The sequence below is a fragment of the Mesoplodon mirus genome (genome assembly GCF_964341445.2).
Source record: "Mesoplodon mirus genome assembly, chromosome: 7".
NCBI classification, from domain to species: domain Eukaryota; kingdom Metazoa; phylum Chordata; class Mammalia; order Artiodactyla; family Ziphiidae; genus Mesoplodon; species Mesoplodon mirus.
This window is the reverse complement of record NC_138983.1, coordinates 62980572-63007864: the sequence shown is the minus strand read 5'-3', so window position 1 is coordinate 63007864 and position 27293 is coordinate 62980572. Positions and strand designations below refer to the sequence as shown.

The following is a 27293-nucleotide window of genomic DNA, read 5'->3' as shown; positions in this document are numbered from 1 at the left end:
TGCTCATTGTGATATCTCTTTCAGTTCTATGTCAGGTTTGATTGATTATTCTCCTCATTATGGGTTCCATTTCCCTATCTCTTTGCATGCCTGTTAATCTTTTTTTTTCTTATTTTTTACTTTTTTTTTTTTACATCTTTATTGGGGTACAATTGCTTTACAATGGTGTGCTAGTTTCTGCTTTATAACAAAGTGAATCAGTTATACATATACATATGTTCCCGTCTCCCTCGCTCCACCCTCCCTATCCCACCCCTCTAGGTGGTCACAAAGCACCGAGCTGATCTCCTTGTGCTGTGCGGCTGCTTCCCACTAGCTATCTATTTTACGTTTAGTAGTGTATATATGTCCATGCCACTCTCTTGCTTTGTCACAGCTTACCCTTCCCCCTCCCCGTATCCTCAAGTCCATTCTCTAGTAGTGCTGTGTCTTTATTCCTGTATTACCCCTAGGTTCTTCATGACATTTTTTTTTCTTAAATTCCATATATATGTGTTAGCATATGGTATTTGTCTTTCTCTTTCTGACTTACTTCACTCTGTATGACAGACTCTAGGTCCATCCACCTCACTACAAATAACTCAATTTCTTTTCTTTTTATGGCTGAATAATATTTCATTGTATATATGTGCCATATCTTCTTTATCTTCTTTCTCATCTGTCATTGGAAACTTAGGTTGCTTCCATGTCCTGGCTATTGTAAATAGAGCTGCAGTGAACATTGTGGTACATGACTCTTTTTGAATTATGGTTTTCTCAGGGTATATGCCCAGTAGTGGGATTGCTGGGTCATATGGTAGTTCTATTTTTAGTTTTTTAAGGGACCTCCATACTGTTCTCCATAGTGGCTGTATCAGTTTACATTCTGACCAACAGTGCAAGAGGGGTTCCTCTTCTCCACAGCCTCTCCAGCATTTACTGTTTGTGGATTTTTTGATGATGGCCATTCTGACTGGTGTGAGGAGATACCTCACTGTAGTTTTGATTTGCATTTCTCTAAAGATTAGTGATGTTGAGCATCCTTTCATGTATTGTTGGCCATCTGTATGGCCAATGTCTATTTAGGTCTTCTGCCCATTTTTGGATTGGGTTGTTTGTTTTTTTGATATTGAGCTGCATGAGCTGCTTGTATATTTTAGAGATTAATCCTTTATAAGTTGCTTCATTTGCAAATATTTTCTCCAATTCTGAGGGTTGTCTTTTCGTCTTGTTTATGGTTTCCTTTGCTGGGCAAAAGCTTTTAAATTTCATTAGGTCCTATTTGTTTATTTTTGGTTTCATTTCCATTTCTCTAGGATGTGGGTCAAAAAGGATCTTGCTGTGATTTATGTCATAGAGTGTTCTGCCTATGTTTTCACTAAGAGTTTTATAGTATCTGGCCTTTATTTAGGTCTTTGATCCATTTTGAGTTTATTTTTGCGTATGGTGGTAGGAAGTGTTCTGATTTCATTCTTTTACATGTAGCTGTCCAGTTTTCCCAGCACCACTTATTGAAGAGGCTGTGTTTTCTCCATTGTATATTCTTGCCTCCTTTATCAAAGATAAGGTGACCATATGTGCATGGGTTTATCTCTGGGCTTTCTGTCCTGTTCCATTGAACTATACTTCTGTTTTATGCCAGTACCGTACTATCTTGATTACTGTAGCTTTGTAGTATAGTCTGAAGTCAGCGAGCCTGATTCCTCCAGTTCCGTTTTTCTTTCTCAAGATTGCTTGGCTATTCGGGGACTTTTGTGTTACATACAAATTGTGGAATTTTTTTGTTCTAGTTCTGTGGAAAATGCTATTGGTAGTTTGATAGGGATTGCAATGAATCTATAGATTGCTTTGGGTAGTATAGTCCTTTTCACAATGTTGATTCTTCCAATTGAACATGGTATATCTCTCCATCTGTTTGTATCATGTTTAATTTCTTTCATCAGTGTCTTATAGTTTTCTGCATACAGGTTTTTTTTCTCCCTAGGTAGGTTTATTCCTAGTTATTTTATTCTTTTTGTTGCAATGGTAAATGGGAGTGTTTCCTTAATTTCTCTTTCAGATTTTTCATCATTAGTGTATAGGAATACAAGAGGTTTCTGTGCATTAATTTTGTATCCTGCTACTCTATCAAATTCAATGATTAGCTCTTGTAATTTTCTGGTAGCATCTTTGGGATTCTCTATGTATAGTATCATGTCATCTGCAAACAGTGACAGTTTTACTTCTTCTTTTCTGATTTGGATTTCTTTCATTTCTTTTTCTTCTCTGATTGCTGTGGCTAAAACTTCCAAAACTATGTTGACTAATAGTGGTGAGAGTGAACGTCCTTGTCTTGTTCCTGATCTTAGAGGAAATGGTTTCAGTTTTTCACCTTTGAGGATGATGTTGGGTGTGGGTTTGTCATATATGGCCTTTATTATGTTGAGGTAGGTTCCTCTATGCCTACTTTCTGGAGGGTTTTTATTATAAATGGGTGTTGAATTTTGTCAAAAGGTTTTTCAACATCTACTGAGATGATCATATGGTTCTTATCCTTCAGTTTGTTAATATGGTGTATGACATTGATTGATTTGTGTATACTGAAGAATTCTTGCATTCCTGGGATAAACCCCACTTGATCATGGTGTGTGATCCTTTTAGTGTGCTGTTGGATTCTGTTTGCTAGTATTTTGTTGAGGATTTTTGCATCTTTGTTCGTCAGAATTGTTGGCTGTAGTTTTCTTTTTTTGTGACATCGTTGTCTGGTTTTGGTATCAGGGTGATGGTGGCCTCATAGAATTAGTTTGGGAGTGTTCCTCACTCTGCTGTATTTTGAAAGAGTTTGAGAAGGATAGGTGTTAGCTTTTCTCTAAATGTTTGATAAAATTTGCCTGTGAAGCCATCTCGTCCTGGACTTTTGTTTGGTGGAAGATTTTTTTTTTTTTGAGGTACACAGACCTCTCACTGCTGTGGCCCCTCCTGCCATGGAGCACAGGCTCCGGACGCACAGGCCCAGCGGCCATGGCTCACAGGCCCAGCCGCTCTGCGGCACGTGGGACCCTCCCAGACCTCAGCACGAACCTGTGTCCCCTGCATCGGCAGGCAGACTCTCAACCACTGCGCCACCAGGGAAGCCCCAGTTTGTCCATTTTATGGCATATGGTTGCTTGTAGTAATCTCTCGTGATCCTTTGTATTTCTGCAGTGTCAGTTGTTTCTTCTTCATTTTCATTTCTAATTCTGTTGATTTGAGTCTTCTCCCTTTTTTTCTTGGTGAGTCTGGCTAATGGTTCATCAATTTTATCTTCTCAAAGAACCAGCTTTTAGTTTTATTGATCTTTGCTACTGTTTCCTTTATTTGTTTTTCATTTATTTCTCGTCTTATCTTTATGATTTCTTTCCTTCTGCTAACTTTGGGGGTTTTGGGTTCTTCTTTCTCTAATTGCTTTAGTTGTAAGCTTAGGTTTTTTGAGATTTTTGTTTCTTGAGGTAGGACTGTATTGCTATAAACTTCACTCTTAGAACTGCTTTTGCTCCATCCTGTAGGTTTTGGGTCATCATGTTTTCATTGTCATTTGTTTCTAGGTATTTTTTGATTTCCTCTTTGATTTCTTCAGTGATCTCTTGGTTATTTAATAGCATATTGTGTAGCCTCCATGTGTTTGTATTCTTTACAGTTTTTTCCCTCTAATTGATATCTACTTTCATAGCGTTGTGGTCAGAAAAGATACTTGACACGATTTCAATTTTCTTAAATTTACCAAGGCTTAATTTGTGACCCAAGATATGATCTATCCTGGAGAATGTTCTGTGAGCACTTGAGAAGAAAGTGTATTCTGTTGTTTTTGGATGGAATGTCCTATAAATATCATTTAAGTCCATTTTGTTTAATGTGTGATTTAAAGCTTGTGTTTCCTTATTTATTTTCATTTTGGATGATCTGTCCATTGGTGAAAGTGGGATGTTAAAGTCCCCTACTATGATCGTGTTACTGTCAATTTCCCATTTTATGGCTGTTAGCATTTGTCTTATGTATTGAGGTGCTCCTATGTTGGGTGCATAAATATTTACAATTGTTACATCTTCTTCTTGGATTGATCCATTGATCATTATGTAGTGTCCTTCTTTGTCTCTTTTAATAGTCTTTATTTTAAATTCTATTTTGTCTGATATGAGAATTGCCATTCCATCTTTCTTTTAATTTCCATTTGCATGGAATATTTTTTTCCATCCTCTCACTTTCAGTCTGTATGTATCCCTAGGTCTGACATGGGTCTCTTGTAGACAGCATATGTACAGGTCTTGTTTTTGTATCCATTCAGCCAGTCTGTGTCTTTTGGATGGAGCGTTTAATCCATTTACATTTAAGGTAATTATCGATATGTACGTTCCTTTTCCCATTTTATTAATTGTTTTGGGTTCGTTATTGTAGGTCTTTTCCTTCTCTTGTGTTTCCTGCCTAGAGAAGTTCCTTTAGCATTTGTTGTAAAGCAGGTTTGGTGGTGCTGAATTCTCTTAGCTTTTGCTTGTCTGTGAAGGTTTTAATTTCTCCATCGAACCTGAATGTGATCCTTGCTGGGTAGAGTAATCTTGATTGTAGGTTTTTCCCTTTCCTCCCTTTAAATATGTCCTGCCACTCCCTTCTGGCTTGCTAAGTTTCTGCTGAAAGATCAGCTGTTAACCTTATGGGGATTCCCTTGTATGTTATTTGTTGCTTTTCCCTTGCTGCTTTTAATAATTTTTTCTTAGTATTTAATTTTTGGTAGTTTGATTAATATGTGTTTCATTGTGTTTCTCTGGTTTTATCCTGTACAGTACTCTTTGTGCTTCCTGGACTTGATTGACTATTTCCTTTCCCATGTTAGGGAAGTTTTCGACTATAATCTCTTCAAATATTTTCTGAGACCCTTCCTTTTTCTCTTCTTCTGGAACCCCTATACATTGAATGTTGGTGTGTTTAATGTTGTCCCAGACGTCTCTGTGACTGTCCTCAATTCTTTTCATTCTTTTTTCTTTATTCTGCTCCTTGGCAGTTACTTCCACCATTTTATCTTCCAGTTCACTTATCCATTCTTCTGCCTTAGTTATTCTTTTATTGATTCCTCCTAGAGTATTTTTAATTTCAGTAATTGTGTTGTTCATCACTGTTTGTTTACTCTTTAGTTCTTCTATATCCTTGTTAAATGTTTCTTGTATTTTCTCCATTCTGTTTCCAAGATTTTGGATCATCTTTACTATCATTACTCTGAATTCTTTTTCAGGTAGGTTGCCTATTTCATCTTCATTTATTTGGTTTTTTAGGTTTTTATCTTGCTCCTTCATCTGTAACATATTTTTTTGTCTTTTCATTTTTTTTTTTTTTAATTGGATGGGTGGTGCTGTAATCTTGTCTTAGTGGTTGTTTGGGCTGAGACATCCAGTACTGAAGTTTGTAGGCAGTTAGATAGAGCTGGGTCTTGGTGCTGAGATGAGGACCTCCGGGAGGTCTCAGTCCAATTGATATTCCCTGGGGTCTGATGTTCTCTGTTAGTCCAGCAGTTTGGACTTGGAGCTCCCACCATAGGAGCTCGGGCCCGACCTCCGACCTGGGAACCAAGGTCCCACAAGCTTGTGGCACTGTAAGAGAAAAATAAGGAAGAAAGAAAGGTAAAAGGAACAGTACAATATCAAAGAATAAAAACAAAATAAAACTAGAAAGATAAAAAATATATTAGGAAAAATAAAACTATAATTGACACAACTGCAGCAAGGTAAAATAAAACCACATCAGAGGGCTTCACTGGTGGCGCAGTGGTTGAGAGTCCGCCTGCCGATGCCGGGGACACGGGTTCGTGCCCCAGTCCGGGAAGATCCCACATGCTGCGATGCGGCTGGGCTTGTGAGCCATGGCCGCTGAGCCTGCGCATCCGGAGCCTGTGCCCTGCAATGGGAGAGGCTACAACAGTGAGAGGCCTGCGTACCGCAAAAAAAAAAAAAGCACATCAGAAAAAATTTTTAAAAAGGCGGGTGGAGCAACAAGCCAAAAGGAAAGATCACTAACAAATTATAAAGAATAAAGTAAAATTAGAAAAATAAAAGATTTATTAGGAATAATAAAAATATAAAAGCATCAACAGCAATGAATCAACAAGGTAAAACAGAACCACAATCTAAAAGAGGAAAAAGGAAAAGGAAAAAAGAAATAAAAAAGCCTTGGCTGTGGGGGTGCACTTTAGGCGGGGGTTGAACTTAAGCAGGGGCGGGTTTTAGGGTGGGGTGGCACCTAGGCAGGGGTGGTGGGGTGGTGCTTGAGCATGGGGCGGGGCTTAGGCGAGGCGACTTTCAAGTATGTGCCGGGGTCTCTGCTTAATACCTGTGCAGAAGGGGAGAGGCAGCACGTGGAAAGGAGGGCCTCTGGTGTGTGGAGTTCCAGAGTTTGGAGGTGGGGCCCTGAGTGAGGGTGTGTGGGTGGGGTTTAGGCCCAGTGCATTGGAAGGGATCTCCAAGTGTAGAGGTAGGGCCCTGGATGGGGGTGTTGGTGCAGGGCTTCGGCTCAGGAGGGAGGCTCCGAGGGCAGAGGATTAGACCTGGAGCCCAATCAGCTCCCTGGTGCCTAAGTGGACAGGGAAAGCATTGGCCCTGTTCCCTTCCATTCCTCTGCACCCCTCCCCCTCTGTCTCCCCCAGGGTCTACCCCTGTCACTGCTGGACCCCTAACCATGGGTGGGTCCCTCTGGGTGTAGGAACTCCTCCCCTCTCCCAGCCACCCCTCAGGGGTGTGGATCCCAGAGGTCCGACCTTTACTTTTGCCCCCCTCATCCCTCCCTCCCACTCCCTCAGGACCTGAGTGGCTGGAGAGGACCTAGGTGGGCAGAGGATCTGGCCCGGGATCTCAGCAGGTTCCTGGGGGTCCAAGTGGGCAGGGGAAGCCTGGCCACACTCCCTTTTGATCCTCTGCCCTCCCAGTGGTTCCCCAATTTACCCGTTTGGATGTGGGAGCCCTTCCCCTCCCCCAGCCGCCCCTCAGGGTCGCCAGTCCGTTCCTGCCTCCACTTCTCCTCCCCCTTCACTCCCCCCATGCCCCACGTCCTACCTGGTTGCTGGGGGTTCCTCCCATCCCCTTAGGTGTCTGTGGTCCCCCCCCGGTTCCTGGTAGGTGCCCTAGTTGTGAGAAGACTCGAATTCCGCATGTCCTCCTAGTACGCCATCTTGACTCCCCCCCCACCCCCAGCAGGCGGCTTCTTAACCACTTCACCACCAGGGAAGTCCCTCTTATTGTCATATTAAACCTGTTATCTTCTTTCATATTTCTTTGCTGCTTGTATTTTTTTTTAATTGCAACTTTAGAGGGTTTTCAAGAGCTCTTGGAGGTAAACTCATTTGTTTCATCTGCCATGCTTAACTAGAAGTCAGTAATAACTTCTCTTTTGCTCTTGGAATTGTTTTAAATTTGTAAATCATGTACAGTTGTATTTTTTCAAAACTTGGATGTTAGAAGCTATTCTATTCTCTTTGGAGTTTGCTTCTTGAAATTTTTATATTTAGAGGCTTATGTGTAGGGCTCTTCATGAGACTGATATGCCAAAATGTTCAAAACTTGAGAGATTAGGTTAGCTTATCCTGTAACTTTGAGAACATATTAAAGTTATGAATAAGATCTTTTTAGAAATTACTTGTTGCTGATCTCAAGGAGAGCTGTTGATTTTTATAAGTTCTTATATCTGGCTACATGACTAAACTCTTATTTACTCAAACAATATTTAGTCAGTTTGCTGGGATTCTCTAGGCAGACAAATCATATTATCTTATACATAAAGTTTTATTATACTGATGAGGAGAGTGTAATGTTGTGTAGTAGTAATAAAATATCTGAATAAAATATCTACTAAAAGCATTATAGGTGACCCATTTAAATTGTTTCATTTAAAGCGGATTGTTTTGGATAGTCTTTTAGAAGTACACTTCATCAAAAGCTGTTCACTAAAATTAGGCACATGTGTGTGATACCCATTATTCTGTGGATAATAAATATTTGAAAGTTTCCCAACTCTTAGATTGGCTTCTCTTCCAAAGTCTTACAACCACTGTGTTTTCTCTGAACTTTTGAAAAATATCTGTCTAAAGTATAGAGCACACACCTGACATTGCCATGGCCTGGCTTGGCAATGGAGTTCAGTTTCTTAAGGCTTCTGTTATGTTATTTCACAAGTCAATTTTTTGGTCGGAATATAGTTCATAGTAACAGTTCTTTGTTATCACTTCTTTTTTGTCCTTTTTAGAATTCTATCAGCAAAACAAAGTAATTTTGGGGTTGCCTAACCTTTAAAAAGGAATTCAAGGGCAATTAAACATTTTTTGTGCTCATTTTGGTTGTGCTCTACAAAACCAGTTCTTCCCAAAAAAACATAATGAGACATGCCTGGGAAGATTTATATAATACCATGCTTATCCCAGAATTATTAAGAAAAAAAAATGTGAATAGCACAAACAACCCACAATAGAGAATTTGTTATGTTGTGGTGCTTACCTATATGCTGGTGTAATATTCAGTCATTAAAAATAATTTTCTTAAAAATATGTAGTTACATGGGAAAACGCATATGTTACAGAAGGTGGAGAAAAGCAGGACTTATAACTGTATGTATAAGATATCCCATTTTATATAAAAAGTACATCCAGAGATAAATGGTTGCAAGGGAAGGTTGTATGTAAAGAACTTAGTTCATTTTCATTTTTTCTTTTCTGATTTTTCTACAGTAAATTCATATTAGCATAAAATAATATCCACAAGGTGATATACAAAGATAATTCAGCAGTGAGAAGACACAGTTTGCAGAGATACAGAGGCTTGAATTCTAGTCCTGCTTTTATCACACACTAGCTGTATCACCTTAATGTCTCATAGCCTTGGTTTCATCATTTGTAGAATAAACCTTGTGGGATACAATTATATATAAAGTGTTTCACAAATATGAGGGATTATTGGCACTTATCTTTTATTTGCAGTAGATCTATTTGCACATGATCTACTTCATATATTTGGGCAATTAAAGAAACAAGCAAGTAAACAAAGTTGGTATTTGTAATGCATTAAATGTGGAGCCTAAAAATGTCTGTCAGTTCTAACCTTGCACCCTTGAGGTATCATTTGTTTCCAGGTTATGCCAAGGTCTTGAAGAAAACTGGAACTGAATAAAGACAGATAACATCCTGAAAAATGAATCCCCATATTGGCTGTTCCCAGATATGTTGTAAAATTTTTATGAGCATGATCTGTGGGAAATGATGAGAGTCAGGTGGAAGGGAATAGTCAAAAACATACATTGTTACATATTTATGAAACAGACATATATATGGTATGTCATTGATAGTATCACTCCAAATAGATGTGTTTCCTCAGTGACCTGGAAAAGGAGGGCAAAATGTAGACCAGTCAGTTATGACAGTCAATTCTAAACAGTTTAGGTTTTGCACCTGTGATAGCATTTTTTCCCCCTGTTTGCCAGTAAAGACACTGGGGAGAGCAAAATCCTGATTTTTATCCTGTTTGTTTAATGCTTATCATTCTGCTTACTATCTTTTAGTGACTACTGTGTTTCCAGCTGTCTAAACATTCTCTCACATTCCTGTGAGAAATGTGACTCGAGCTCAGGTTCAAGAAATGCAGTGTCCACTCCCTCATTGTTTTTTGGTTTTGTTTTGTTTTTTTTTGGCCACACTGTGAGGGGAATCTTAGCTCCCCGACCAGGGGTCTAACCCAGGCCCTCAGCAGTGAGAGCATGGAGTCCTAACCACTGGACTGCCATGGAATTCCCCTCTCATTGTTTATTACTTTCTCAGCACGCTTTTAGTTAAGATTTGAAATGATTAAACCAGCTAGCATTATTATATTTCAAATCCAAATCCTATGAGGAATATTTCTCATTAATAGTGGGATCATCTCCTGATACACCAAATTCGATTATTACTTAATCTTATGATACAGTGAATTTGAAAAGTAGACATTTAACTGGAGGTTAAGGCCATTTCTTTTCATCCATTGAAAAAGCATTTCTGTAAACTCAGTTATGTGAACTATTGTTTATTTATTGTGTATTAATATATTTCATTTGAGAATGCAACATCAAAATTTCTTATGAAGTATGATTCTAATAATATTACTGCATAGTATGAAATAATTCCTTTACGTAGCTGTATTTTTATGTATGAAATAAAGGATCTCATGTGTAACCAGTGTAACCAGCTATCTTGGCAGCTTCTTTGTGAAAAATTTAGTAAAAAATATCTGACCAGGCCTAGCATGAATTACCATTACTATCTTAGTTGTGGTCACATTAAGCTTAGTTTTGAAGAAGTACTTATTGAATCCAAAAAGAGGATCCTTGGAATTTCCCAGAAGTTTTACTGTTAATACTTTTAAAATCAGAATTCCTGTTATAATGTAAACTCGGGGAAATGAGGCCATTTAAATAACTAAGGAGGTCTTCCTACCTAAACTCTCATATTCTCCTCCTGGATGTTATGTGTTTATTTTTTTCTATGAGAAGGAATTTTCTTACAGCCTTCTTTTTTTTAAAGGGACACCTTTAATTTTTTTAATTAGAGGTTGAACAGTAAAATGTGGTTTAGTGAGCTGTAAATTTATAGATATGTATGAAGGTCTTGGAAAATATTGAGTGACTGTTATCCCAAGAACCTTCTACAACATTTCACCTTTGAGAGATCATTAAAATTAGTCACAGTAATGCTATGGACATCTTTTGTTATTCTGTAGTATTTTTATTATATTCACTGTATGTGTAAAGCATTTGAGAAAAGTAAGCATGAGTTGATTTTTCTAGTTTTAGCAGCAAAATATCTGATTGCTTATTTAAGTAATATATCTATTCACCTACAAAAGTTAATTTGTTATTTGTGAACACTTCTCTGTGATGAGTACCTTTGATTTGAGAAATCAGTAAAGTTGGTTGAGTTGGAACTAACATAAAGAGATTTAGTTTAATCCTTACTGAAAACCTATAGTTTCATTTAAATTATGTGAAAATACATAGTTGTTATTCTGTGGTGTATAGCTTTTAGTACCGTTTGCCAAGCCTAATGAGCAGCTGTGATAATGAATGACAGACCTCTAAGAGAATGCGATTATTTGCTATTAATTCACAGAACTGATTCACTTTATATCAGAAGACTTGTTTGTCGAATGAGTAGACCTGATGACACAGGCTCTGTATCATTATATTATTTCATACCCAAGCTCAGACACGAGTATTTTGAAAGACACTTCTGGGTTTTGTTAAACCCAGAAGTTTAACCTGTTAAAACTCCCTGGTTCTGCCAAAGATTATACCTTTCTGCCTCCTAAGTAGCTTAAGCCAAGGCTAGTTACACATTAACACTCATTCTTACTAGAATAGCAAGTCTCATACTTTGGGGGTCTCACACTTTATACTCTCACAGATGACTGAGAATCTGCGAAGAGTTTTGTTTATGTAGTTTTATCTATTAATTTTTGTGTTAGAACTGACAACTAGAAAAATTTAAGCTATTTCGTTATTTTAAAAAGGACAGTAAACCATTGCATATTAAATAGCATATTTTTTGAAAAAATAACTGTACTTTCCATAACAAAAAAGATAGGGAAAAGAATGGTATTGTTTTACATTTTTGTAAATATCATTGATATTGGCTTAATAAAAGACAGCTGGATTCTCATACCTGCTTCTACATTCATGCTTTTACAGTACGTTGCTTTGGTTGAAGTATATGAAGAAAATCAGGTCTCACGAATATGTAGTTGGAAAGAGGAGTATTTTTATAGCCTTTTCAGATACTTAGGAAACTCTTGTTTGAATACTACACCAACACTCAACAAATAATAATATCTTAAAGGCTAGTTGCAATGTGAGATATATAAATGCATCAATGAACTGTTTTTTACTCTGCTACGATAAAATCTATTGGTTGGCTTTGCACTTTGAAAGATCTTTTATCCATGCATGATTTTATAACATCATGCGTTAGTCATTTGGCAAATAGGGATCAATGAGTTATGCAGATCTTCCAAATGTTGACACCTATAGTATTTAAAATATTACATTAGTTAATAATACTGTCATATTAATCAGGAATGCAAAGCTGTCAGGCTCATGATGGTGCTTGAAAGTTCATTTTATCATTGGTAACAAACAGTCTCAGATTTGTACCTTGAAGTGACAGGCCCATTTCATTCATTTGAGACAATGTCTACCAAATACATAAGACTGTATAAGCATGTTTGTCAGTTATTCTTTCAAGTAAAAAATGGTGTTCTTGGGGGAAAAAAGAGAACAGTACAGCTCACAACTTAAACATCTACACAAGTAGTTTTTCTCTAAACAACTATCATACTTCTGTATACAGCAAAAGTGCTTTATGTGTATTTACTCTTTGAAACAGAATATTTTAAAAGCTGTATACTCAAGGGTCAAGTTAAAATGAAATTAAAATGTTTATTGCTTCATCAAGGAAATTATTAATGGAAACTTTTTTTTTTTTTAAACTGCAAATGTGTAGCTTTGAAGAATACAATGACTACAAGTATAGTTTGGTGCTGCTGCATTGATTACTGTTAAGTTACCAGCAACTTTACCCACCATTACTTTTCCACCATTAATGTAAATGTCAACAAAGTGAAAGAAACAGCCAGTTCTTAGGACTAATATGATAATAGTTTTGACCACCGGGACTCCTGTGATTCTGTTTACCACACTTTGAGGGCTATTTTTCTAGAATGAAAAAGGCTTATGGTGGCCACAGGAATGCCAAAGATGTAAAGTCATGAAACTTAGATAAATGAATTATTGAGGGAGAAATATACATGTAAACAAATTGACAAGTCAACTTTTCTGTCCCAGATTAGTAAAATATATAAGTTTAGTGCTATATATAGGAAGAAAAGGTTATTATAATTATTTATTATAAGAATGTATAAAATGGTTTGGAACACATGAGTGGAACCGCTTGATTCTTTGGTTTGGAGGGGGCTAGAGAAACTGGGGAGCTTCAGAGAAGACTTCACAGAATAAGTGATACTGAATTGCTCAATAAATATTTGTTCAATGAATTACTATCTCAAAACACAAATGTAGTAGAGAAAAATATTTTCACTTAACTAATTAATGTGTCCTTAAGGTTTTCATGCTATTTCTTTATGTATTCCTTATGATGTCTGCTCAAGGAAGTCTGGTAGAATTTTTCATTTGGTAGAGAAGCTATGAACGTGATTAACGTGTCTCTCTAAATGTAGGAAGTCATCCAAATATTACTTTTTTGATGTCTCTTTAGACTGAGTCAAGGAGTCAATGAGGCAATGAAAGCAGAGGAAGGAAAAAACTAGTAAAGAAGGGGAAAGAAAGTGTTATAGCTGTGATGATAGAAACTAAGGTTAGGTCAAAGGGGGTAATAATCATAATAACTAACACTTACCATGGAATTATATGGCAAAGGCTATTCTGAGTACTTTTCATGTGTTACCTTGTATGAGCTTCCCAAGAGTAGTAGTAGATAGGTTCTAATATTCTGCCTTTTACAGATGAGGAAACTAAGGCACTGAGAGGTTAAATAAAGTGCTCCAAATTACACAGTTATTAAGCAGGGTAACAGAAGGCAATCTGGCACAGAGAGCTGCTGTATTGGTGAGCTCCTTTCTATTTCTATTCCATCTCCAACAATATTGTTATCCAGATATTTTTTTCTTCATGTTTTTAGAGATAGACTGTACTTTTTAGAATACTTTTAGATTCACAGCAAAATTGAGCAGGAAGTACAAAGAATTCACATATATTCTCTGTTCCCCAAACGCACAACTTTCCACAATATCAGTATCCCCCACCACAGTGGTACATTTGTTACAGTCAATGAATGAACTTACATTGGTCACATCATTATCAACCAAACTCTGTAATTCACCTTAGGTTTCACTCTTAGTGTACATTCTAAAGGTTTTCACAAATGCATAATAAAATGTATCCACAGTTACAGTATTATACAGAATAGCGTCACTGCTCTAAAAAGCCTCTAAATTCTGCCTATTTATGTCTCCCCAACCCCAGGCAACTACTAATCTTTTTGCTCTCCATAGCTGTGCATTTTCCAGAATGTTAAGTAGTTGGAATTATACCACGTGTAGCCATTTCGGACTGGCGTCTTTCACTTAGTAATGTGCATTTACGTTTCCTCCATGTTTTTTCATGGCTTGATAGCTCATTTCTTTTTAGCACAATAAAGTACTCTGTCACCTGGATGTGCCTTCACCTACTGAAGGACATCTTGGTTACTTCCAAGTTTTGGCAATTATGAATAAAGCTGCTATAAACATCCATGTACAGGTTTTTGTGTGAACATATGTTTTCAACTCCTTTGGGTAAATAGCTGAATTGTATGGTAAGAGTATGTTTACTTTTGTAAGAAACTGGCGCACTGTGTTCCAAAGTGGCTGTACCATTTTGCATTCCTATGAGTGATAAATAAGAATTCCTGTTGCTCTACATTCTTGTCAGCATTTGGCATTGTCATTGTTTTGTATTTTGGCCATTCTAATAGGTATGTAATGGTATCTTATTGTTTTAATTTGCTTCCTTTATGAAATTGAACATCTTTTCATTTGCTTATTTTCCACCTTTATATCTTTTTTGGAGAGGTATCTATTCAGATCTTTTGCCCCCTTTTTAATTGGGTTGTTCACTTTCTTTTTTTTTTAATTTCATAAACATTTATTCACACTTCTAGAATGCAGAAAAGAAATTAAACTGTATGTACTTTTGATTCAGATTGAACATTTATTCATTCATCAGACAAATAAATGTTCAGTAGTTCTTATGAGTTAGGCATGGTCCCAGTTCCTGGGGATGAAGCAGTGCACTGTCCTCTTTAACTTATACTTTCGTTTCACAATAGAAAACATTGTTATGACATTTATCATATTATTTTCTAAAATGCTACTGGAATACATGAGTAAAAATAAAGCTAAAACACAGTTAATCTATCCCAGGCAGAACAAGACTTTATAGAAAATGTTGAAATTTTTTATTGTGAATAACTCACTGTTGACGGTTTATGGATTTTTTTTTTACATCTTTATTGGAGTATAATTGCTTTATAATGGTGTGTTAGTTTCTGCTTTATAACAAAGTGAATCAGTTATACATATACATATGTTCCCATATCTCTTCCCTCTTGCGTCGCCCTCCCTCCCAACCTCCCTATCCCACCCCTCTAGGTGGTCACAAAGCACAGAGTTGATCTCCCTGTGCTATGCGGCTGCTTCCCACTAGCTATCTGTTTTATGTTTGGTAGTGTATATATGTCCATGCCACTCTCTCACTTTGTCACAGCTTACCCTTCCCCCTCCCCATATCCTCAAGTCCATTCTCTAGTAGGTCTCTGTCTTTATTCCTGTCTTACCCCTAGGTTCTTCATGACATTTCTTTTTCTTAAATTCCATATATATGTCTTAGCATACGGTATTTGTCTTTTTCTTTCTGACTTACTTCACTGTATGACAGACTCTAGGTCCATCCACCTCATTACAAATAACTCAATTTTGTTTCTTTTTATGGCTGAGTAATATTCAATTGTATATATTTGCCACATCTTCTTTATCCATTCATCCAGTGATGGACACTTAGGTTGTTGCCATCTCCTGGCTATTGTAAATAGAGCTACAATGAACATTTTGATACATGACTCTTTTTTTTTTTTTTTTTTCTTGTGGTACGCAGGCCTCTCACTGTTGTGGCCTCTCTCATTGCGGAGCACAGGCTCCGGACACGCATGCTCAGCGGCCATGGCTCACAGGCCTATACGCTCCGTGGCATGTAGGATCCTCCCGGACCGGAGCACGAACCCGTGTCTCCTGCATCGGCAGGCGGACTCAACCACTGTGCCACCAGGGAAGCCCTGTTGAGCATTCTTTCATGTGTTTGTTGGCACTCTGTATATCTTCTTTGGAGAAATATCTATTTAGGTCTTCTGCCCATTTTTGGATTGGGTTATTTGTTTTTTTGTTATTGAGCTGCATGAGCTGCTTGTACATTTTGGAGATTAATCCTTTGTCAGTTGCTTCATTTGCAAATATTTTCTCCCATTCTGAGGGTTGTCTTTTGGTATTGTTTATGGTTTCCCTTGCTGGGCAAAAGCTTTGAAGTTTTATTAGGTCCCATTTGTTTATTTTTGTTTTTATTTCCATTTCTCTAGGAGGTGGGTCAAAAAGGATTTTGCTGTGATTTATGTCATAGAGTGTTCTGCCTATATTTTCCTCTAAGAGTTTGATAGTTTCTGGCCTTACATTTAGGTCTTTAATCCATTTTGAGCTTATTTTTGTGTATGGTGTTAGGGAGTGTTCTAATCTCATACTTTTACATGTACCTGTCCAGTTTTCCCAGCACCACTTATTGAAGAGGCTGTCCTTTCTCCACTGTACATTCCTGCCTCCTTTATCAAAGATAAGGTGACCATATGTGCCTGGGTTTATCTCTGGGCTTTCTGTCCTGTTCCATTGATCTATCTTTCTGTTTTTGTGCCAGTACCATATTGCCTTGATTACTGTAGCTTTGTAGTATAGTCTGAAGTCAGGGAGCCTGATTCCTCCAACTCCGTTTTTCATTCTCAAGATTGCTTTAGCTATTCGGGATCTTTTGTGTTTCCATACAAATTATGAAATTTTTTGTTCTAGTTCTGTGAAAATGCCGTTGGTAGTTTGATAGGGATTGCATTGAATCTGTAGATTCCTTTGGGTAGTAGAATCATTTTCATAATGTTGATTCTTCCAATCCAAGAACATGGTATATCTCTCCATCTATTTGTATCATCTTTAATCTGTTTCATCAGTGTCTTATAATTTTCTGCATACAGGTCTTTTGTCTCCTCAGGTAGGTTTATTCCTAGATATTTTATTCTTTTTGTTGCAATGGTAAATGGGAGTGTTTTCTTGATTTCACTTTCAGATTTTTCATCATTAGTGTATAGGAATGCCAGAGATTTCTGTGCATTCATTTTGTATCCTGCTACTTTACCAAATTCATTGATTAGCTCTAGTAGTTTTCTGGTAGCATCTTTAGGATTCTCTATGTATAGTATCATGTCATCTGCAAACAATGACAGCTTTACTTCTTCTTTTCCAATTTGGATTCCTTTTATTTCCTTTTCTTCTCTGATTGCTATGGGTAAAATTTCCAAAAGTATGTTGAATAGTAGTGGTGAGAGTGGGCAACCTTGTCTTGTTCCTGATCTTAGTGGAAATGCTTTCAGTTTTTCACCATTGAGGATGATGTTGGCTGTGGGTTTGTCATATATGGCTTTTATTATGTTGAGGAAAGTTCCCTCTATGCCTACTTTCTGGAGGGTTTTTAATCATAAATGGGTGTTGAATTTTGTCGAAAGCTTTCTCTGCATCTATTGAGATGACCATATGGTTTTTATCCTTCAGTTTGCTAATATGGTGTATGACATTGATTGATTTGCGTATACTGAAGAATTCTTGCATTCCTGGAATAAACCCCACTTGATGATGGTGTATGATCCTTTTAATGTGCTGTTGGATTCTGTTTGCTAGTATTTTGTTGAGGGTTTTTGCATCTATATTCATCAGTGATACTGGCCTGTAGTTTTCTGTCTTTTTGACATCCTTGTCTGGTTTCGGTATCAGGGTGATGGTGGCCTCATAGAATGAGTTTGGGAATGTTCCTCCCTCTGCTATATTTTGGATGAGTTTGAGAAGGATAGGTGTTAGCTCTTCTCTAAATGTTTGATAGAATTTGCTTGTGAAGCCATCTTGTCCTAGGCTTTTGTTTGTTGGAAGATTTTTAATCACAGTTTCAATTTCAGTGCTTGTGATTGGTCTGTTCATATTTTCTTTTTCTTCCTGATTCAGTCTGGGCAGGTTGTGCATTTCTAAGAATTTGTCCATTTCTTCCAGGTTGTCCATTTTATTGGCATAGAGTTGCTTGTAGTAATCTCTCATGATCCTTTGTATTTCTTCAGTGTCAGTTGTTACTTCTCCTTTTTCATTTCTAATTCTATTGATTTGAGTCTTCTCCCTTTTTTTCTTGATGAGTCTGGCTAATGGTTTATCAATTTTGTTTATCTTCTCAAAGAACCAGCTTTTAGTTTTATCGATCTTTGCTATCATTTCCTTCATTTCTTTTTCATTTATTTCTCATCTGATCTTTATGATTTCTTTCCTTCTGCTAACTTTGGGGCTTTTTTTGTTCTTTTTTCTCTAATTGCTTTAGGTGCAAGGTTAGGTTGTTTATTCGAGATGTTTCCTATTTCTTAAGGTAGGATTGTATTGCTATAAACTTTCCTCTTAGAACTGCTTTTGCTGCGTCCCATAGGTTTTGGGTCGTCGTGTCTCCATTGTCATTTGTTTCTAGGTATTTTTTGATTTCCTCTTTGATTTCTTCAGTGATCACTTCGTTATTAAGTAGTGTATTGTTTAGCCTCCATGTGTTTGTATTTCTTACAGCTGTTTTCCTGTAATTGATATCTAGTCTCATAGCATTGTGGTCGGAAAAGATAGTTGATACAATTTCAATTTTCTTAAATTTACCAAGGCTTGATCTGTGACCCAAGATATGATCTATCCTGGTGATGTTCCATGAGCACTTGAAAAAAATGTGTATTCTGTTGTTTTTGGATGGAATGTCCTATAAATATCAATTAAGTCCATCTTGTTTAATGTATCATTTAAAGCTTGTGTTTCCTTATTTATTTTCATTTTGGACGATCTGTCCATTGGTGAAAGTGGGGTGTTACAGTTCCCTACTATGAATGTGTTACTGTCAGTTTCCCCTTTTATGGCTGTTAGTATTTGCCTTATGTATTGAGGTGCTCCTATGTTGGGTGCATAAATATTTACAATTGTTATATCTTCTTCTTGGATAGATCCCTTGATCATTATGTAGTGTCCTTCTTTGTCTCTTCTAATAGTCTTTATTTTAAAGTCTATTTTGTCTGATATGAGAATTGCTACTCCAGCTTTTTTTTGGTTTCCATTTGCATGGAATATCTTTTTCCATCTCCTCACTTTCAGTCTGTGTGTGTCTCTAGGTCTGAAGTGGATCTCTTGTAGACAGCATATATATGGGTCTTGTTTTTGTATCCGTTCAGCCAGTCTGTGTCTTTTGGTCGGAGCGTTTAATCCATTTACATTTAAGGTAATTATTGATATGTATGTTCCTATTACCGTTTTCTTAATTGTTTTGGGTTTGTTATTGTAGGTTTTTTCCTTCTGTTGTGTTTCTTGCCTAGAGAAGATCCTTTAGCATTTGTTGTAAAGCAGGTTTGGTGGTGCTGAACTCTCTCAGCTTTTGCTTGTCTGTAAAGATTTTAATTTATCCATCAAATCTGAATGAGATCCTTGCTGGGTAGAGTAATCTTGGTTGTAGGTTTTTCTCTTTCATCAGTTTAAATATGTCCTGCCTGTCCCTTCTGGCTTGCAGAGTTTCTGCTGAAAGATCAGCTCTTAACCTTATGGGGATTCCCTTGTGTGTTATTTGTTGTTTTTCCCTTGCTGCTTTTAATATGTTTTCTTTGTATTCAATTTTTGACAGTTTGACTAATAAGTGTCTCTTGTCTTTCTCCTTGGACTTATCCTTTGTGGGACTCTCTGTGCTTCCTGGACTTGATTAACTATTTCCTTTCCCATATTAGGGAAGTTTTCAACTATAATCTCTTCAAATATTTTCTCAGCCCCTTTTTTTTTCCCTTCTTCTTCTGGAACCCCTATACTTTGGATGTTGGTGCATTTAACGTTGTCCCAGAGGTCTCTGAGACTGTCCTCACTTCTTTTCATTGTTTTTTCTGTATTCTGCTCTGCAGTAGTTATTTCCACTATTTTATCTTCCAGGTCACTTATCCGTTCTTCTGCCTCAGTTATTCTGCTATTGATCCCTTCTAGAGTATTTTTAATTTCATTTATTGTGTTTTTCATTGTTGCTTGTTTCATCTTTAGTTCTTCTATGTCCTTGTTAAATGTTTCTTGCATTTTCTCTGTTCTATTTCCAAGATTTTGGATCATCTTTACTATCATTATTCTGAATTCTTTTTCATGTAGACTGCCTATTTCCTCTTCATTAGTTAGGTCTGGTGGGTTTTCATCTTGCTCCTTCATTTGCTGTGTGTTTTCCTGTCTTCTCATTTTGCTTATCTTACTGTGTTTGGGGTCTCCTTTTTGCAGGGTGCCGGTTTGTAGTTCCTGTTGTTTTTTTTTTTTTTTTTTTGCGGTACATGGGCCTCTCACTGTTGTGGCCTCTCCCGTTGCCGAGCACAGGCTCTGGACGCGCAGGCTCAGCGGCCATCACGGGTCCAGCCGCTCCGTGGCATGTGCGATCCCCCTGGACCGGGGCATGAGCCTGTTTCCCCTGCGTTGGCAGGCGGACTCGCAACTACTGCGCCACCAGGGTAGCCCAGTTCCCGTTGTTTTTGGTGTCCGTCCCCAGTGGCTAAAGTTGGTTCAGTGGGTTGTGTAGGCTTCCTGGTGGAGGGGAGTAGTGCCTGTGTTCTGGTGGATGAGGCTGAATCTTGCCCTTCTGGTGGGCAGGTCCACTTCTGGTGGTGTATTTTGGCCTGTCTGTGGACTTATTATGATTTTAGGCAGCCTCTCTGCTAATGGGTGGAGTTGTGTTCCTGTCTTGCTAGTTGTTTGGCATAGGGTGTCCAGCACTGTAGCTTGCTGGTCATTGAGTGAAGCTGGGTGTTGGTGTTGAACTGGAGATCTCTGGGAGATTTTCACCATTTGATATTACATGGAGCTGGGAGGTCTCTTGTGGACCAGTGTCCAGAAGTTAGGTCTCCCTCTGAGGCCCAGCACAACTCCTGGCTGCAGCACCAGGAGCCTTTCATCCACACAGCTCAGAATAAAAGGGAGAAAAAGTAGAAAGAGAGAGAGAGGGAGAGAGGGAGGGAGGGAGGAAGAAAAAGAAGATGAAAGAAAATAAAATAAAGTAAGATAAAATAAAGTATGATAAAGTCAAATAAAGTTATTAAAATAAAAAATAATTATTAAGAAAAAAAATTTTTAATAAGTAAAAAAAAACCCAAAATCGGACAGGTAGAACCCTAGGACAAATGGTGAAAGCAAAGCTATACAGACAAAATCTCACAAAGAAGCATACACATACACACTCAGAAAAAGAGGAAGAGGGGAAAAAATAATAAATCTTGCTCTCAAAGTCCACCTCCTCAATTTGGGTTGATTCGTTGTCTATTCAGGTATTCCACAGATGCAGGGTACATCAAGTTGATTGTGGAGATTTAATCCACTGCTCCTGATGCTGCTGGGAGAGATTTCCCTTTCTCTTCTTTGTTAGCACAGCTCCCGGGGCCCAGCTTTGGATTTGGCCCCGCCTCTGCATGTAGGTCGCTGGAGGGCGTCTGTTCTTCGCTCAGACAGGACGGGGTTAAAGGAGCCGCTGATTCGGGGGCTCTGGCTCGCTCAGGCCGGGGGGAGGGAGGGGCACGATGCGGGGCTAGCCCGCGGCGGCAGAGGCCAGCGTGACGTTGCACCAGCCTGAGGTGCACCGTGCATTCTCCCGGGGAACTTGTCCTGGCAGTGGCGGGCTGCACAGGCTCCCAGGAGGGGCGGTGGGGATAGTGACCTGTGCTCTCACACAGGCTTCTTAGTGGCTGCAGCAGCAGCCTTAGCATCTCATGCCCGTCTCTGTGGTCCGTGCTGTTAGCCGCAGCTCGAGCCCATCTCTGGAGCTCCTTTAAGCAGCGCTCTTAATCCCCTCTTCTCGTGCACCAGGAAACAAAGAGGGAAGAAAAAGTCTCTTGCCTCTTCAGCAGGTCCAGACTTTTCCCTGGACTCCCTCCCGGCTAGCCGTGGCATGGCGCACTGACCCCTTCAGGCTGTGTTCATGCTGCCAGTACTCTCCCTTTGCTCCGACCAAAGCCCGAGCCTCAGCTCCCAGCCCCGCCTGCCCCGGCGGGTGAGCAGACAAGCCTCTCGGGCTAGTGAGTGCCGGTTGGCACCAATCCTCTCTCCACTTTGCCCTCCGCACCCCTGTTGCTGTGCTCTCCTCTGCGGCTCTGAAGCTTCCCCCCTCCGCCACCCGCAGTCTCCACCCGCGAAGGGGCTTCCTGGTGTGTGGAAACCTTTCCTCCTTCACAGCTCCCTCCCACTGGTGCAGGTCCCGTCCCTATTCTTTTGTCTCTGTTTATTCTTTTTTCTTTTGCCCTACCCAGGTACATGGGGAGTTTCTTGCCTTTTAGGAGGTCTGAGGTCTTCTGCCAGCGTTCAGTAGGTGTTCTGTAGGAGTTGTTCCACGTGTAGATGTATTTCTGATGTATCTGTGGGGAGGAAGGTGATCTCTGCGTCTTACTCTTCCGCCATCTTCCCCCAGCCTCCTCCTTGTTCACTTTCCTATTGTTGAGTTTTAAAAACTCTTTGTGTTTTAGATGACAGTACATTATCAGATATGTGTTTTGGAAATATTTTCTCCTAGTCCTTAGCTTGTCTTCTCATTTTCTTGACAGTGTCTTTCACAGAGCAGAAGTTTTAAATTTTAATGAAGTCTAGCTTATCAATTATTCCTTTCCTGGTTCATGATTTTGGTGTTGTATCTAAAAAAGTCATTGCCAAAACAAAGATCACCTAGGTTTTCTCCTTTGTCATCTTCTAGAAGTTTTATAGTTTTGTGTTTTACATTTAGGTGTGTGGTCCACTTTGAGTTAATGTTTGTGAAGGGTGTAAGGTCTGTGTCTAGATTCATTTTCTTGTATATGAATATCTAGTTGGTCCAGCACCATTTGTTGAAAAGACTATTTTTTCTCCATTGTATCACTTTTGCTCTGTTGTCAAAGTTCAGTTGATTATATTTGTGTGGTCTGTTTCTGGGCTCACCATTCTGCTTCATTGATCTATTTGTCTTTTCGCTGACTGGTACCACACTGTCTTGATTACTGTAGCTTTTTTTTTTTTTTTTTTTTTTTTTTGGCAGTACGTGGGCCTCTCACTGCTGTGGCCTCTCCTGCTGCGGAGCACAGGCTCCAGACACGCAGGCCCAGCGGCCATGGCTCACGGGCCCACCCACTCCGCGGCATGCAGGATCCTCCCGGACTGGGGCACAAACCCATGTCCCCTGCATTGTCAGGCGGACTGCCAACCACTGCGCCACCAGGGAAGCCCCTACTGTAGCTTTATAATAAGTCTTGAAGTCAGATAGTGTCACTCTTCCAACTTTGTTCTCCTTCAATATTGAGTTGGCTATTCTGGGTCTTTTGCCTCTCCATATAAACTTTAACATTAGTTTATCAACATCCATAAAATAACTTGCTGGAATTTTGTTTGGGATTGCGTTGAATCTGTATATCACACTGGGAAGAATTGAAACTTGACAATATTGAGTCTTCCTATTGATGAACATTGGAATTGCTCTCTCTTTCTCTCTACTTAGTTCTTCTTTGATTTCTCATCAGAGTTTTGTAATTTTTCTTATATAGATCTTATACATAATTTATTAAGTTTATACCAAAGTATTTCATTTTGGGGGGTGCTAATGTATGAAGATTGTATTGTGTTTTTAATTTCAAGTAACAGTTCATTGTTGGTGTATATAGGAAAGCAGTTGGCTTTTGTATATTAACCTTGTATCCTGGAAAGTTGCTGTAATTGCTTATTACTTTCAGGTTTTCTACATAGACAATCATGTCATTTGGGAAAAGATAGTTACGTGTCTTCCTAATCTGTAAACCTTTTATTTCCTTGTTTTGGCTAATTGAATTAACTAGGACTTTCAGTACAATTTAGAAAAGGTGTGGTAAGAGGTGACATCCTTGCCTTGTTCCTAATCTTAGCTAGAAAGCTTCTAGTTTCTTATGATTAAGTATGATGTTATCTGTAGGTTTTTGGTAAATGTTCTCTGTCATGTCAAGGAACTTCCCCTCTATGCTTAGTTTGCTGAGAGTTTTTATCATGAATGGCTGTTAGACTTTCTCAAATGCCTTTTCTGTATCTATTGATATGATCATGTACTTTTCTTGTTTAGCTTCTGGATGTGATTAATTGACTTTCAATGTTGAACCAGCCCTGCATACCCAAAATGAATCTTATTTGGTCACGGTTTGTAATTCTTTTCATACATTGCTACATTCAATTTGCAAATATTTTGTTGAGGATTTTTGCATCTGTGTTCATGAGAGATACTGATGTATAGTTATATTGTAATTTCTTTTTCTGGTTTTGGCATTAGGGTAATGCTGGCTTTATGGAATGAGTCAGGAAGTATTTCCTTGGCTTCAGTCTTCTGGAAGAGATTGTAGAGAATGTTTTAGTTTCATCCTTCAGTGTTTGGTAGAATTCACCATGAACCCATTGCGGCATCATACTTACTTTCTATTTTGGAAGATTATTAATTCAATAATTAATAATTCATTTTCTTTAATAGATATAGGCCTTTTCAGATTGTCTACTTCTTCTTCTGTGAGTCTTATCAGATTATGTCTTTCAAGAAATTGGTTCATTTCATCTAGATTATCAAATTTATGGGCACAGAGTTATGCATAGTATTCCTTTATTATCTTTGTAATGTCCACAGGATCTATAGTGATGTCCCTTCTTTCATTTCTGATACTAGTAATTTGTATCTTCTTTTTTATTTTTAGTTTGTCTGGCTAGAGACTTGTCGATTTTAATGTTTTTTTCAAAGAACTAGCTTTAGGTTTTGTTGCTTTTCTCTATTGATTTCCTGTAATAGATTTCACTGATTTCTGCTCTAATTTTATTATTTTTTTTCTTCTGCTTACTTTGGATTTAATTTGCTCTTCTTTTTCTAGTTTCCCAAGATAGAATTTAGATGACTGATATTAGATTTTTCTTCTTCTCTGTGAATTCAGTGCTATAAAATTCCCTTTAAGCACTGCTTTTGCTGAATTCCACAAATGTTAAGCTGTATTTTCATTTAGTTAAAAATATTTGAAAATTTCTTTTGAGATTTTTGTCTTTGATCCATGTATTACTTAGAAGTGTGTTGTTTAATTTCTGAGTATTTGGAGATTTTCCAGCTATCTTTCTGTAATTGATTTTTAGTTTAATTTTATTGTGGTCTGGGACATGCATTATATGATTTCTATTCTTTTAAATCCATTAAAGTGTATTTTATAGCCCAGAATGTGGTCTGTCTTGATGAACAAGATATCTTTTTCATTGTACTGAATTGAAGAGTCTTAGATTAATGACGATATTTAAAAATAATTCTGTTTTCTGTCCATGGTAGATACTGAGCACTTTATCTTCAACTTATTTCATGATTTATTCTAATGGTGCAAAGTTTTCATCTTAGTTCTCTGTTCCTACATATGCCAACCCTAGTCTCAGAATGAGTGGCATCTGTGGAAAATCTAGGCTGTCTTCATAAAATGCATATGCACATTAGTGAAAGTATTCTACATCATGAATCTGCAAGTGATTTTTAAAAAAATATTGGCTGAAGTAACATATCACATCTGGAAATTTTTTTAAATGGGGAGACATTTCTCAGGAATTTATAACTAATAAATTTACCTTATACTTTTAAGATGTGACCTTTTTTTTTTTCTATCTCATTTAGTTTTGTCAGCCTGGAGGGTGGCAGCTGTCCAGAGAGAGGAAGCAGCCAACGTTTTTTGTGGTGGTCCTGACAGATATTGACTCAGATCGACATTACTGCTCATGCCTAACCTTTTATGAGGCAGAGATCAATCTTCAGGTACAGCAACTTTTCTAGCCAAATTACAGCCAAAGAGACACCATTTAGGAATCTTTTTATTATGCCATATTTGTTTTTGTTAGAAGAGCAAGTTTGAGTTCTATGAGCTATTTTAAAATGACTGAGGTACTATATTGTTGAAGAGAGCAAGAAGGTAAAGTTATTGTCCAAGTTTAATTGTTCTTTAAAATATTGCCTCCCTGGTGGCGCAGTGGTTGAGAGTCCGCCTGCCGATGCAGGGGATACGGGTTCGTGCCCCGGTCTGGGAGGATCCCATATGCCGCGGAGCGGCTGGGCCCGTGAGCCATGGCCGCTGGGCCTGCGCATCCGGAGCCTGTGCTCCGCAACGGGAGAGGCCACAACAGTGAGAGGCCCGCATACCGCAAAAAGAAAAAAAAATAAAATAAAATAAAATAAAATATTGTTCATAATCTGCATACTTCTAAGAATAGCATCTCTGCAAATTGGTTTATTAAGAAGATTTGTATCCTCTCCTGATGAACCTGTGGTTTTTCCCTTTCAGTCTTTCTCCTGAGGTGTCTTTCACAGAATATAGAGCGTTTAATCAGAATGTTTATAAATCACTTATCACAATGCTTGATATTATTTTTTAAGTGCTGAAGTAACTGTTAACTCATTATTATTAGTGGTGGTAGTATCAAAATGATGGGACTGACATTAATAGGCTAGAACTATAGAAATTATAGGGTCTTTCAGAGAATTAGCTGGGGTTCTCTCAGTTTCAAACAACTGGATCTACTGTCTCTAATTTATTCAGAAAAGGATTTATGAGAAAGTATTGGGTAGTTTATGTAATTTCATGGGTAAGGGGTGAGCAGGGAACCAGTTCTGTTTACTAGGAACTGCCTGGCTTGGGGCTGTTCATACTTTTTCAACCTTTTATCACTTGACACTTATGATGTTGGGTACCAGACAATACAGCCTTCACAATAATCACACCAAAAAAATCCTTTCTCCCATATGTAGCCACTGTCACACATTGGTGACTTCTGCTTTAAGTGTCATATGGGTTGTTTCCTTGTGTCAGTCAGATTGCATGCAGATCCCCCCCACCAAAGGAATCAGAAAAACTTTGTTGTTGTTGTTATTTGTTTCTTTGTTTTGCTTTCAAGGCCCAATAGTATGAGAAGGAAACTATAAAACAGTTTGCAGGATGTTATGTGAGCCAAATGCATTATCTGCTGTGCTTTCTGCTACATACAGATGAATGAGTATCACCACCAGGGAAAAGGATTGGCTTGCTTTCTGAAATGACCTCACAAAGGAGCATTTGTTATTTTTGTTATTTTAATTAAACGCCAAGATCTGAATTTTCTGGATGCAGAAATTTCATTTTTCGGTACAAGAGGAGACAAACCACCTTTCATGGTACAGACTCACATTATCCAAGTTGATTAGACTGATGTATTAAAACCAGCATGCTAGCTTTTTAATTTACAGTGATAAGTTAAAAGGTTATACAAAACAAAATATACATTATCTATATTATCAGCACATTTTCTCCTTGTTGTCAGATCTTTGTGGGAAGCCATATCAAAATCAGAAGCATTTTGATTGTGGAATCAAACTAAGGAATATTTGATGTCAAATATTTAACACCTGCCAGATTAACA

At 38.1% G+C, this 27293-nt stretch overlaps 1 protein-coding gene across 7 annotated transcripts in view; it reads left to right on the top strand.

Moving 5' to 3' along the window:
- The window catches only part of SBF2 (SET binding factor 2), a 474973-nt gene that overhangs the window by 182995 nt on the left and 264685 nt on the right, over positions 1–27293 (top strand). For 6 of the 7 annotated variants that reach the window (XM_082626802.1, XM_082626801.1, XM_082626805.1 and 3 more), the window contains exon 3: positions 25522–25659. The exons of the other annotated variant lie outside the window; for it this stretch is intronic. In XM_082626802.1, coding sequence (XP_082482928.1) covers positions 25522–25659 — 138 coding nt within the window. The remainder of the gene's footprint in view (positions 1–25521; positions 25660–27293) is intronic. 7 annotated transcript variants of the gene reach the window in all.